A 14,070-nucleotide genomic window follows, 5' to 3' on the forward strand; every position below is an offset into this window, starting at 1 on the left:
GTATTGGCCTCATAAGCCACCAGCGTGCCTGTAGCAAATGTGGATAGAGCCTTCCCAAATCTTCGTTCGCGAAGCCTCACCATGACATGACATGACAGTTTGGAGGGGTTTTTATTATATTACTCTTTTTCTTCTTTATATAATGGTCTTTCTTTTTTTTCTTTTTTTTCCCCCCCTTCTTTCTTCTCATGGGTTACTAATCAGACCCTGAACAGACAGGATGAATTTCCCTGTTCTACATGGATGCCATTCCAATGGCAGTAACCTCATGCTGAGAAAGACTCTATTTCAAGTTCTTGAAGGCAAGCAGGCCCTCAGAGCAGCATCATGGTAGGCATTTGGGAGCATACTGAGAGTCTACTTGGTTTTCTGCTCTGTCTACCTCTGTGCAGACTCTCTTGGTTGCTGGATTCTGCCTCTATCTATGCCTCAGCCTTAAATACAGGCAGTAATCTAGCAGTTGTCAGTAGCTGCTGGGTGTTAAACTTTCTATAGCTGGTATTTCTTTCTCTTGTCTATACCCTGATTGCTTTTTTAGTTAAGCTATACTGTGTTTTAAACAGAAAGATATGACAAACTGCACTGAAAAGCATTTTTGATGGAATTCAGGTATAATAACTCTCTTTTGTATAATGAACTTATGCTAGTACAGGATGTTATTTCATGCTGCCTAATCATCAAGTCATAAGATGGATTTTGAAATGGGGTACTTCTTCTAAATTACATATTTTTCCTCATCCAAAAGTTATTTATGAGTAATACAGATCACATGGCTTAATGCAGGAATTACATCTGAAATGTATAGCCTGATAATGGATGTGGCCTTTGGCCTTCAGTACTGTAAAACTCTGAAAATGCTGTGAAACATCATCTGGTGAGACTAAGAGGAGAATCTAACACTAAACAAGTTTCAAATAAGTTTGCCACAAAAGGTATATGACTCATATTCTAGCAAATTCTCTCATTATTGACTGTAGGAACACACCACCGTGTAAAAGGGGTACTCTGCTGTATGTGCAGTTAGGAAGACACCCTGTAATACAGGGAGTGAAGGGGATCTTAATTGTGCTTGGCAGAGGCAGTGGGATTTAGCATGGGCTGGAAGCAATGTGAGGAACGTGTTGTCTGGCTAGATGCACCAGATCTTAGTGTTGGGCAGCTACTACAAAATATTCTGGAAAGTAAATTAGAGACGTAGTAACCTGCTAAACAGTACATCCAGAACGATGTATGGAATGCTGAATAAATAATTAGAAAGTCCTGCTCTGATTTAAAAAAAAAGTATTTTTGTTAAATCAGGTATAATTCTTCTGAGGGTATAAAGCAATAGCTTCAATGAAGCTTTGCTAATTTACTACAGCTGTATATCTGATCTATTACTTGCTAGTTTGTGTCAAATACCCAGCCCTACTATCACTATCTCCAGAAAACATTCAGATCCTTATTTAGAGTAAGTATAGAGAGCTGAGAAAAGTTAGACATTCTGTTTGCAAGAGTCTAACCCAACTGACTTCATAGATAACACATGATAGAGGGTCTAAATACAGAGGGATAGAAACAGAAACCTCTGATCGTGTAAAGCCACAGCTTTTTTTTTTCCCCCATCCTAAGGAAAACAAAACAAATCCTGAAACTCCTATATGCACATAGTATTCAGAATTAAAAGGACTGTAAAGTTATTAAAACCAGTCTTACCATTGCCAGAAAGCATCACAAATCTCATGAAATGTATTTTTAAACTAAAATACAATGTGAAGAAAAATCTTCCTCATAGTCTATGAATCAAATCATCTATTACAAGGAAAATCACAGTAGAAAGACATACAAAAAACCTCATGCTCATAATTTTCTTAGTGGATGACTTAGTGTATCACAAGCATAAGAAAACACTGGCTTCTATTTCAGTATTTTGCAAGCTGTCACAAAAGCTGATGAATCTGATAATAAAGTACAAACAAACCAAAGGTTGTATTGATGGAAACAATGGTAGTTTAGCTATTCAACCAAGAAAAAGCATACTTGCCTGGACTGAATGGAATTTGCAGTGCTTTATTGTAAAGAAATGAGGTAACAAAAACCTATCTGATTGAGTGGCAGGTCATAAATATACTTTTACTACAATTTTCTAATGTCTATGTTGGCTATTTGAAGTATCTGTCTTGCTGTAAATATTGTATGATTTGATTAGCAGATAATAGTATAAATGTAATGAATAACCATCAGCAATCTGCCAGATCATTCCTGAAATTCTAGTTCCCAATAAAGTAGAGATGGTCAGAGGTATAACCATATGACAAAACAGCAATAAGAAAGTATGATTTACATATAGAACCCCACCTTTTGAAGAACTATGTTGGATAATTGCCTTAATTTTTCATTAATATGAGAGAGATATAAAAAAAATAAACAAGACTTTACACTGTCAGTACTTAACTCCGTGTTGGTAGGATTTGAGACAAAGTCCATAATGTCAGCTCAATCAATTTTCTACAGAGCTCATTATTCTATAACAAAATAAAATTTAACAGTAAAGAAAGAAGATGAATGAGTAATTTGACTCCTGTACTTAAAAGTTCTTTGATGTTCATTAGTCTTGGGTCAAAAATGCCCAAGATTCAAGTACTGAAGAAAATGTGATGACTATAACTGTGAAATTTTAATTTTGTGAAGAAAATATAGTGCTTGGAGTGCTCAGAAAGTACGATGAAGTGATTCTGGAGAACTTGCCAGCTTCTCCTTTCAAAACTCAGAAAAATTCAAAGAAGCCTAGAGTATTCTGTAGATGAAGAAAAAAAAAACAAACAAAACTCTGAGCAATGCGATTCAAAGAGGAAGAACAATAATGACTTTTTTAAATTATTCAGTCTCTAGATTTAAATTAGATTGTCAATTTAATTATTTTTCTGGATGCATATTTGTCATTTGTTATTTCCTTGCTATCGGGAATTTGTATTAGTAGCACTTTTGGTAACTTGCTCAAAAATACCAAGAGAAATAAGTATAGCTAATTATGATATATGTTGCAAAACAATGGTAAGTAATATTTTATGCTTACTTTCATGCTAATAATAATTTGAAATCAGGTACTGCTGATTATATAACATTTATGAATAACTGATCTTGCTCATCCCAGATGATTATTTGTTCATGCAATTTGACATAGTTTGTTATTTATTCTAGCCTTTTGGAAAATACTGCAGATAGTGACAAGGTGTATTGATAAATGAACATACTGAAGCTTTCAGAATGATTTCTGAAGCTGTTAGTCACTCCATTTTCTCACATGGCACATACTTATTCTGACAATTTAAAAACTGATGCATCTTCTAAATAATTACATTTGAGTTAACCATTCCATAGCTGTTGATGGTGAGGCAGTGAAGGAAGTGGTAGAAAATGAGTTCTTCAGACCTTATCATCTGGTTTTCTTTGATTTTGTGTCATAGAAATTTGTGTGTCTGCTTTCAAGTATTTTGAACAACAGTATTTGTTTGGCATGTTTTGGAAAGAAAATCTGTCTTGACTTTGGGCACACTCTTGCTCAAATCACAGTAGTTTTTATGTTTTTTTTAAAAAAAATAACTTTCATGAAAAACAGAAGCCATACCCATGTAAGTGTCTCTTGTGTATTCAGTAAATGAGAAAATAGTGTTCTGAAGTGTAATTGCAGCTCTTGTTCATGAACCTCAGTGCATTTTGTGTTAACTACAGCCATATAGAAGGTTCTGATCAGCAGGATTTTAAAGGATTTGTGTAAGTTTGATTTGTTTGCTTCTGTGGGACTTCACTTTTATTATCTCCACAGTCTGCTTTACTTTTTTCCTCTTTTTTCCCCTTTTTCCCCCTTTTTTCTCTTTTTTCTTTTTTTCCCCTTTTTTTCATCTCCTTGTCCTGCCTCGCTATGTCTTGCCCTGCCTCCCTTCCTCTCTCCTTTTCCTTTTCCTTTTCCTTTTCCTTTTCCTTTTCCTTTTCCTTTTCNTTCCTTTTCCTTTTCCTTTTCCTTTTCCTTTTCCTTTTCCTTTTCCTTTTCCTTTTCCTTTTCCTTTTCCTTTTCCTTTTCCTTTTCCTTTTTCGTTTCCTCTTCCTTTTCCATTTCCTTTTCCTTTTCCTCTCCCTCTCCCTCTCCCTCTCCCTCTCCCTCCACTAACCCCTTCTCCCCTCCCCTAACCTAACCTAGCCTAACCTTCCCAGACCTTCTCTTCAAGGGCCGTCCCTTCCCAAACCTTCCCTTCCCAAACCTTCCCAAGCTCTCCTTCTTTTCTTTTTTCTTATTCTTTCTTGACTTCCCCTCTCCCACCTTTTTTTTTTTTTTGGCTATCATTGCTTGGCAGCAGGATAATTGCTGTCTTTTTGTGCATTCTGGATTTTTGCCACTCCATTTAATAGAACCATATTGGCTTCCTCTCTTGTTGGTACACTGTGGGTCAAGTGTAGGCGTGTGCATGCTTTACAGATTTATCCCATGATTGCTAACATCTGTCCAAGATGTTAGTAGCTGGTGGTTTTGTTTGAGGGACACTTCATGCTGTAATTCTTGAGTGCAAATCACTTTTTGTTTCTTTTGTTTATTTATAATGAGAAACTGAAATGGACCTTAAATAATTCCTTCAACGAATACATTAACCAGACTCTGCTATTGTGCCTGTTTAAGAACTGAAAATAATTAGGACAAAACCACATTTCCTTCACAAAGCTTTAAAAGAAGTCAGGACATTACCATTAAGGTAGTTCATGAATTCAGTCTCTGTGGAAAGGCAGGGAGGAAAGAAAAAAAGATTAAATATATTTCAAAACTAGCAAAAAGATGGGAACATTTCACTGTTGAATAAAACATTCCCTTGGGAATTAAATTGCTATTTGAGTTTGTACTTTAAGGCACAGAGTGAGTACCTTCAGAGAAGCCAAACAAGAGTCTCCTTCTCTCTTTAAAAATTCTAAACCTGCAAAACCACTACAATCATTAGCCAGTTTCCTAAGAGACTGGCTGTTAATTCAGAAACAATAATTTCATCACTGTTTGGAAAGACTGGAATTGGAAAGCAATATTGTTGATATTCTGGTCTCAGGAAAAATATGTTTTCCTCATGAGTAAAGATTTTTTGGTGGTTGGTTTGTTTCTGTCATATAACTTATCCTTCCTGGGACATGCAATCCTATTTTGAGCTGTCAGAAGAAGATATTGCACCAGTGAAAAATGTTGACTTAGAATTGATTTAATTTGTAAGTCTAGACAACCCTTTCTTCCATCTAAAAGACGCTTAGCAAACTAAGAATCAAAGACATGAAATCTAAGGGCTGTAAGGCAAGAATGAGCCATTACCTATCCATACAAAGAAAAGCTGGGAAGCTAACCTCTAAAGGTTACCTTCAAAAAAAAATTCTGTGTGAACAAAGAGCTCTTCCCTTCAATCCTTCAATCTGTACTTGTAGGAAAGATAGAAAGAAATATGCTGATAACAGTTAGCTTATGCCTGGGACAGTCTCTTCTACCTTCAGCAGAGATGCTGAACTTCTGTCAGAATTGAAGGTGAAGAATTGAACACAGTTAATAAGTCGAGAATCTGACTACTTTCTTACAGGATCTCTACTCACTGTATGACTGTTGTGTATACAATCACTTGAGTTTTCTCCTGCTTTCCCACATGGCGTTAAATATTTTCTATATGGTGACTCTGGTAGATTTTTCAGAATGCCAGTAATAGAGAGGCTCATGTGAAAGCTATCTACACTCACATGAGCACATTTGTTGCTGGCCTATGGAGTCACTGGGAGCTTAATACCATCATCACTGGCAGATTTATTATAATAGCCCACAGTTGCCTTTCATTTTATAACAGTGGCCTAGAAATGAAACAAATCATCTTGTCTGACCTCATAAAAACGAAAGAGAAAATAAAAGCTTTATTGTTTTGTCTTTGTTTTGGCAATAAAACCATTTGTTTGAACTGAATGTGAAGAGATATACATTTTAGAGAAGGGGAGTTTTCATGGGGAAAACAGTCATCTTCACAGCTCTGGAGTTCAGTCTGTGAGATAGAAATGGTAAAAGAGAAATCTAAGATAGAACTATTACTACCCCTGCCTAAAATCAGATTTTTTACTTTGGAGTCTACCTTGTCTCTCACATGGATTCTTCTAGTCTTTGGTTTAAAGCAAGAGTTGGCTTCATGACAGTAAACACTTCAAATTATCAGCTGTATTACAAATGCATTGACACAGTCTTTCCGATTACCTGGATCTGCATATTTCCCCATGGGGACCCAGAAAATTCATTTGGAAAATATTGAACATTTCTGAAACATGTAATACGGAAACATAACATGACAGAGAATAATTTGGAGAATCATTTGGAGAATGATGTCCTTAATTAAATAGGGTAGTATCTCCTTTTGAATGTATTTATATTAAAAACATAGTGTGATCATACCCAAGAAATTCCAAGAAGGCAACATGCAGAATAGATTTTAGATTGTGCACAGTTTTCTGGTTCTCCGCGGAGGAATGAAAAATTTTCAGAGTGATTAACAATGGCCGGATCAGGCTGTAATGTCTCTGCATACTTTAAATCCTTGCATAGACTTTGTTAAAGACAAACAGCTTTCAGAATTTAGATTTTGAGATAGACTATAATTACTTCTGAATTTGGGACCTGGTATTGGACTTGTAACCCTCTCTACCCACCCTTCTTCTGATTCCATTTTGGAGAATAAAGGAGAAGAAAATTTGAATCAACCTTGCAACACAAAACCATGGCACATTAAAGGTAACAGTAATAATTTTATTTCAGAACTCTCTATGAGATTTTGTCAAACATTTTCTTGAGGCACCAGTGGTATGAGTCAAGTTCATTGGACAGAAGCTGCTTGGATGCACCTGTGAGTCTTCTGGGATGCTTTTCCTTCTTACATGATTGGCAGGGCTGAAGGATGTAGCAAAGCTCTTGTCACCCATATGAAAGTGTGGCAGTCTTGGAGGCATGCAGGCAATAAAGTGGAATGTTGTTGTTAAGTTTTGTTGAGAATAATTCAGAGTTGAAATACATGCATAAGTTGCTCTGATGTTCAGAGTGGAGTTTAGTCCAAAAAAAGTCATTGTGTAATAACTTGGCTTGTGTAATAACCTTGCATTCCTCCTCCCTCACTGTAAATGTCACTGCTACTTTTCTGATATTTAATACCGTACATTCTGTCACATACTTCCTGTTCTAATTTGTTTCTGTCATGAAAATCAAGAGATTCGTGCCTGAGAATACTACTAGTTAGACAAAGCAATCCTTCTTATCATTGTCAAAACACTTTAGGCCTCTTGGGGAAAAAAAGTGAAGTTAAAGAACCTGATTTTTTAAAATAATTTTGTCAGAAGCAGCATTTTTTAATCAACTAGTACTTCTTTTTGCCTCAGGTTTTGATGTTAGTGATAATTTTCTGCGTACTTTGGGCTTTGGATGTCTGAAATAAAAAAAGGTTCAGCTGAGCAACTGTCACCTTGAAACAACTCTGGGATGTGCATAAATAGTTAATTATAAATACCTGAGGCCACATTTGGTATTTCTGCTTTGTAAGTGAGATACTTTGAAATTCCTCCTCCTCTGCACTGAGAAAGGTGGTATTGCAGATGCCATGATTGTTTGCATCAGATTTCTGGCCTGTGTTTTCACTTCTGTGCCTCAAGAATTCAGCAAAATACCACTATTACACCTTGCTAACAAAGAATTATTATTAGTTTACTTTATTGCTGATCACAGCAAAAGTAATGAAACTGCTTCCCCAGTGGCATAGTAATCAAGTGCAAGAAAACTTAGGCTTTGTTGGCTGGGATTCATCCTTTCACCCTCTGGTTTGTGTTAGGTCTTTTATTTTCTAATTCTGTATTTGTCAGCCTGGTTCCTCAAAGGTTTCTGCCACATGGACTCGCACCACTGGATCTAATGGAACAACTAATGATTTGCATTGTTTTAAGAGAGATAGAAACTGCACTAAAATGAAAAAAACATTATTTTTTAAGTATTTGCTGGAATTTTGCCTCATATCAATTTCATAAAAGGCTCCTTTGCAATGCCAGTTGAGCATGTCAATACCCAGCTATGTTCCTCGTGCTGACGGACTTCAATGCTATGCTGTTGATCTTCATGTGCACTAGTGAAACCACATTTACAGTGCTGTGTGCAGGTCCTTGGAAAGCCCCATACTGCTGTGCATGGTTGCTGCTGCTTCAGGTCAGATTTCTGCCAGGCTACTTTCCGTTTCTGTGGTTTGCTCACTGCTTAAGAAGGGCTACATGGTCTTATTTTTGAAGATTGTTTTCTAAGTTTCTCTCATCGTGAACTGGAGGAAGACAGATCAGAGATAGAGTGGCTGTGTTATGATGAAAACAGGTTTCCTGAGGGAATTAAGTGGTCATATGTATGTAGCCAAAACTTTAAGTAGACTTGAAAAATGGATAACAGTCTTTCAGGATGTTATTCCAATTTACTGACACTCATCTTTAATGGATTTATTCCAGTTCTCTCAGTAAGGATGGCCATATTCTACTAGGACTAAGTTCTATCAGAAAATGCATAAATTAAGGTGAATCCAGGGGGAACTACTACTCAAAGCAGAAAAGTGTATGATATAAATCAAGAGGAAAATAACCTCTTTTAGATGACTGCATGCTTTTCAGTTTTCTTTTTTAAATACTTTGTTGTTAAAATTCGCTGAATTAAAAGAAAAATAAATCATTCTTTCATTACTGCTTTTCTGCTTTTTTATTTCTCATCTTCTTTTATCCTCAGTATCCCAGTGTCTTTTTTAGACTACATTGCTCTGTCTCTTCTTTCTGAATAGTGCTTCTGTCATCTTTTTCCTTCCTATGTAATTAGGAGTAATCAAAGCATTGATGTTGATACGGTAAACAGTTAAGTTTTAAGGGTTAGCAATACTTTACTGAGATTTTTGTTACTCCATATATGTTCTTTATCAGTAGATTTCATTTATTTTGAGAACTGGATAGAAATTGTAATAATAGAATACTGACTGCTCTTACGAGGAAAAGAATTGGCAAAATCTGACTATATTTGTGTAGGAACAAAATAAGAAAAGTGGGAAGTTAGATCACTGGTGAGGAAGTGACTGTTTACACTATTTATAATTTGACTTCTGAAATTAGAAGCACTGGGATCTGGACAGGCTGGATCGATGGGCCAAGGCCAGTGGTGTAGGGTTCAACAAAGTGAAGTGCCGATCATGCCCTTGGATCACAAAAACCACAGGCAGCGCTACAGTGTGGGGGAAGAGTGACTGGAAAGCTGCCCAGAGAAAAAGAACCTAGGGGTGCTGGTTGATAGCAGCTGAACATGAGCCAGCAGTGTGCTCAGGTGGCCAGGAAGGCCAATGGCATCCTGGCTTGTATCAGAAATAGTGTGGCCAGCTGGACTAGGGAAGGGATCGTCCCTGTCCTCAACACTGATGAGATCTCACCACCTATCCTATGTTCGGTTTTGTGTCCTTCACGACAGGAAAGACATAGAGGTGCTGAAGCATGTCCAGAGAAGGGCAGCGGAGCTGGTGAAGGGTCTGGGGAACAAGTCTTGTGAGGAGCGGATTAGGGTAGCTGGGGTTGTTTACCCTGGAGAAAATGAGCCTCAAGGAGGAGATTATTGGTCTCTACAACTATGTGACAAGAGGTTGTAGTGAGGTGAGGGTCAGTCTCACAGACAGCAAGCAATGGGATAAGAGGAAATGACCTGAAGTTGTACCAGGGAAGGTTTAGCTTGGATATTAGGAAAAATTTCATCATGGAGAGGGTTGACAAGCATTGGAACAGGCTGCCCAGGGACCTGGTTCAGTCACCATCTCTGGAGGTATTTGAAAGGCATGTAGATGTTGCACTTAGGGTCTTGGTTTTGTGGTGGACTTGGCAATGCTGGGTTAAAAGTTGGACTGGATGATCTTAAAGGTCTTTTCCAACCTAAACAATTTATGATTCTATAATTTTATCATTGAATTTGCTGATCGTGAGTGTTTCAAAATAAAGTAGAGAATTTTACGTGAAAGTAGAATAAAAGTACAGATTTCCTTTCTTGAAATAACTGTAACTTGCATTTTTGGCCAATCTTGGGTTGAAACATTTTTATGATATGAGCTATTTCAGAACAATTTTTATTTGTAAGATAATGATTTGTCCAAAAAAAAAAAAAAGGTGTGTCAGTCTCAGGGCTTCTTTTTATTTGGGACATGTGCATATTTCTTTCTTGTACACCCCCGAAGATTCTTCATTGCTGTGACTCAATAATATAAAAGTAATATCAGTGCGTGTATCTCCCAATGTTATCCATAAGGTAGGAAGCTAAGTAAAAATTTTAAAACCCTACTTTTGTAAAACTGTTCCTGTTATGTAAAGTATTTGCTGGGGTTTTTGTTTGTTCATTTGTTTTTGTGTTTTGGGTTTTTTTTAATTTAACTAAAAATTTACAGTAGAAGATCTCAGAGCAACCAAATACAGGTGCCCTGTATTTTACTACTTAGAGGCAAGAATCATATCAAAGAAAAGGTCTCGTATATTAATGGGCATAAAGTTTGGATTTAGGGACTTAATTCTTAATTCTTCCCATTATCCACTTCATATAAAGATATCTCCATCCCTCTGTGAAACTTTATTAGCTTATCTTCTTCTAGTAAGTCTGTTTTAGCTGCACTAGCTTTACAGCAGCTCTGATCTCAGTTCCCAGCTGTCAGAGAGGATTGCCTCCTCCCAAACAACAGTACCAACTAACTCACTTTAAGGGAACGGAAAGGCAAACCTGTACTTCATCCTCCCTCTGGACAATACACATCATGTTACTTCCAAGCTCTTCTTCGAACTTCTCATCTAGGATAAGTAGGTACAGCATAATTAGCTATACAGAACAAGGAATAGAAGAAATAGTCATAATAAAAACAGCAGAGCATGGACTTCCTTCTTAGAAAATATTTAGTTACTGCAGCTCTTGTGAGTAATGACAGTCCATTTATAAGTACTGTGCTTATCTTAAATAACATGAGGAAATGCTATATCTTCCATTCCTGATTATAGTATCTTGTCCCTGAGATGTAGAAACAGAAAAAGAACCAGAAACTCGAAACTTCACGACTACCGTGCCTGAGTATCTCATATACCTTTATGAGAAGATAAATCAGTATCTCATATAAATAAATTATTTATAGTTATTGCATTTGCCTAATTCACACTAGTGTTTTGGTTACTGTTGTCAAATATTAAAGTACAAAATATTTTTACTTCATTATTTTGGTAAAACATACTATTCTCTCAATCTGAATGACCTTTAAAATACGTTGTAGAGTCCTGAAAGCTGAAAAATCTACTAGATTTCCAGAGATAATACAGTCTCTATTTCTGGTTGATAACAACCTTTATGGATTTCTCTTGTAGTGGATTTCTTTAGAGTCAGTCAAATGAAACAACAATGTTTCAACATGTGCCATTAATATGTAAAAAACCCCTCCCCATTATTTCAATGGTTTCCAACACTTCTAATTTACTTTATACCTAAAAGAAAAAATTCTTTGGCTTGAATAACCAAAGAAAAAAGGGATGGAGGACCATGAAGAATAATGTGGATTTGCTTTAATTATTTATTTTCAAAACCTATAAAAATGTCATAATTGTACCTAGGATTGTACTTTGGAAGTCATTGGTTAGTCAGTCACTGAAGAAATAACCTCTTTCTCGAGTAGCTTATATATATATTCCTAAAAACTATAGGTATAAAGTTAGTTTAAATTACTTTGAATTTATGTGCATATGGAAGTTTGCCAGCCAAAATACTTATAATTTTTTCTGTCCCTTAGAAGTTTTAAGCTCTAACTTCTTATGACAGATCAGTCATAGTTCTAGACAAACATGATCTGTTCTATAAAGTAGAAATGCAATTTAAATGCTAATTCATTTCACAAGAGTTTTTAAACATTAACTGCCTTATAGACCATAGCTGTAAATAACACTGTAGAAGCTTCTTTCACAAAAAAAATCTCATGTAAATGGCAGTTATTCATTAATGTACTGACATTCTTTAAATACATATCAGTGTTCTCATTGATGGCAGTGCTGTCTGGCTAGAATGAGTGTAGTAATGGAAGACAAAGGACCATTAATGGACATTTTAACCTTCCAGTCATATTTATCTGGATATTATGATTATGTCTATGACAGAATTAAAATTGGGCATTTCCTAATAGCATGTTTTCCTTCTAGGTTTTTGGAGATCAAAATCAAGGAACAGTTTTCCTACGTGAATTTACGTTGATTCGGAGAGAAAGTCTTCATGACGATTTCCTATCTGATTTGCTGAATAACCACAAAACAGAAGATGCGGTAGGAATTCTCTATTATTCAAAAATACTTAATAAAAAATTATTGCAGAAATATGAATTGTTGTGATAGGTCATTCATTTTGCTTATTAATTTATGGGAAGTAACAGAGCGAGATTTTTTAACTACATAAAAATGTCACCCTAAAAAAAAAATTACAAACTGTATTTCTAAATCCATAGGACCAATCTTTTCTTTTCTTTAATTTCCACCGAAATGATGATATATCTAATGAAAAAACCTGCTGTAAAACTGTTTTTCTAACAAATGCGACACTGAGAAAGCAGCCGATTTTATCATAGTTCCCCAATCAGCCTCCCAATAAATCTCCCACTTTGGTTCTTTTTAGAAGTCTGGTGATTTACATACTGTAGGCTTTTCTTACGTAGGACAAGAAAAAGTTTGCAACTTTTCAAAATCTGTGTGCACACAGAGCCTCAGCAAAAGTTGGGCAGCTAATGTCTTGATTATCATTTGTAAAGTCTTTAAACTTTCTGTTTTCCCCTGATGATAACATGAGTTGATTTGATGCTTTCTGGGAAAATGTAGGCTACTGATCCATATTTTTAAGTTACTGTCTAAAGAATGTGCTTTCACTCTTCAAAATAAGATAATGTATGACTATTTTTGTTGGTAGCTGAGAGCATCCCAAAAAGGTTGATTCACTTCTGATAATGAAAAATAATAATCCCGTAACTCCATAACCATTTGAGAGAAGAGGTGCATTTCCAAGGGTGCCAGATAAGTGTTTTATAGTTCAAACGAGAAAATGGGCATAGTCAACAAGCAGGGTTTAATAGCTTTCTGGGCCTGTGCATTAAAAGCTGTTGGTAATGATGCTGTAGTAATATCTTTCAATTCTCAACAAAATTTGGAGAGCTCAAAAGAGTTTTTGGTTTTTTTTAACCAGTTACTACAGCAAATACGCTTAATGAGAAAATACAGTACCTGCTTGTAAGGCAGTTGTAAGCAATTGTTTGCAATATTGTATGTTTCACTTCAATATAAGCACTAAAATCCAATGCTGGTAGCTCTACCATCATTTGCTTCAGGGGGTAATTTACTAGAAGCCGGAGGGGGATTTATATTTTTATCATTTTCTGTCTTTTGCAAAGACAATAGCTGAGATTACGCTAACAAAATTATTCAAAGGAAGCCACTGAGGTGTTTCTCAATTTCTAAGTTACGTTGAATTTCCTTCTTCTTCTGGAAAAAAAAATTGAAAATAATTCAAGAACTTGGGCAAAATAATTTAAAATACAATGGATTTAGACAAAAAAGGTTCAGGAAATTCCTAGTTTAAAGAATATCCCAAGGATTATAATCCTACATTTTTTGGGAAGTTCCTATTTATGTATTCCTGCTCCATGACAGATAAAGAAAAATGATGAATTAGTGGTCTGCTTTAATGAAATTGCTTGAAAACAAGCAGTGAAGAGAGAAAAAAAGAAAAACTATGAAAGCAAAATGTTGTGTTTAAGGCAGATATTTGTTCTGTCCCTTTGATTCAGAAATTATAGTCTGCTAATCTTAGTACCTATAGGCTTTTTTGAACTTCAGAAAACACAGCTGCATTTTAATTTCAATTGCTACTTTAACAAAAATTATGATTTTACAGTACAGCAGTATACTTTCACTGACTTATACAAACATTTTCTTTTTTTTTTCAAAAAACCCTATTTTAATTGTGTTAACAAATATGTTTGCTGTTATATTTTACCA

General features: G+C 35.7%; 1 protein-coding gene across 1 annotated transcript in view; it reads left to right on the forward strand.

Annotated features, from left to right (window-relative positions):
• The window catches only part of ADAMTSL1 (ADAMTS like 1), a 375,877-nt gene that overhangs the window by 63,480 nt on the left and 298,327 nt on the right, over nt 1-14,070 (forward strand). The window contains exons 3-4 of the mRNA XM_017806263.1: nt 6,788-6,875; nt 12,232-12,351. Of these exons, the coding sequence (XP_017661752.1) occupies nt 6,788-6,875; nt 12,232-12,351 (208 nt within the window). The remainder of the gene's footprint in view (nt 1-6,787; nt 6,876-12,231; nt 12,352-14,070) is intronic.

The sequence above is a fragment of the Lepidothrix coronata genome, unplaced genomic scaffold (genome assembly GCF_001604755.1).
Source record: "Lepidothrix coronata isolate B3197 unplaced genomic scaffold, Lepidothrix_coronata-1.0 Scaffold14, whole genome shotgun sequence".
Taxonomy (NCBI): Eukaryota; Metazoa; Chordata; class Aves; order Passeriformes; family Pipridae; genus Lepidothrix; species Lepidothrix coronata.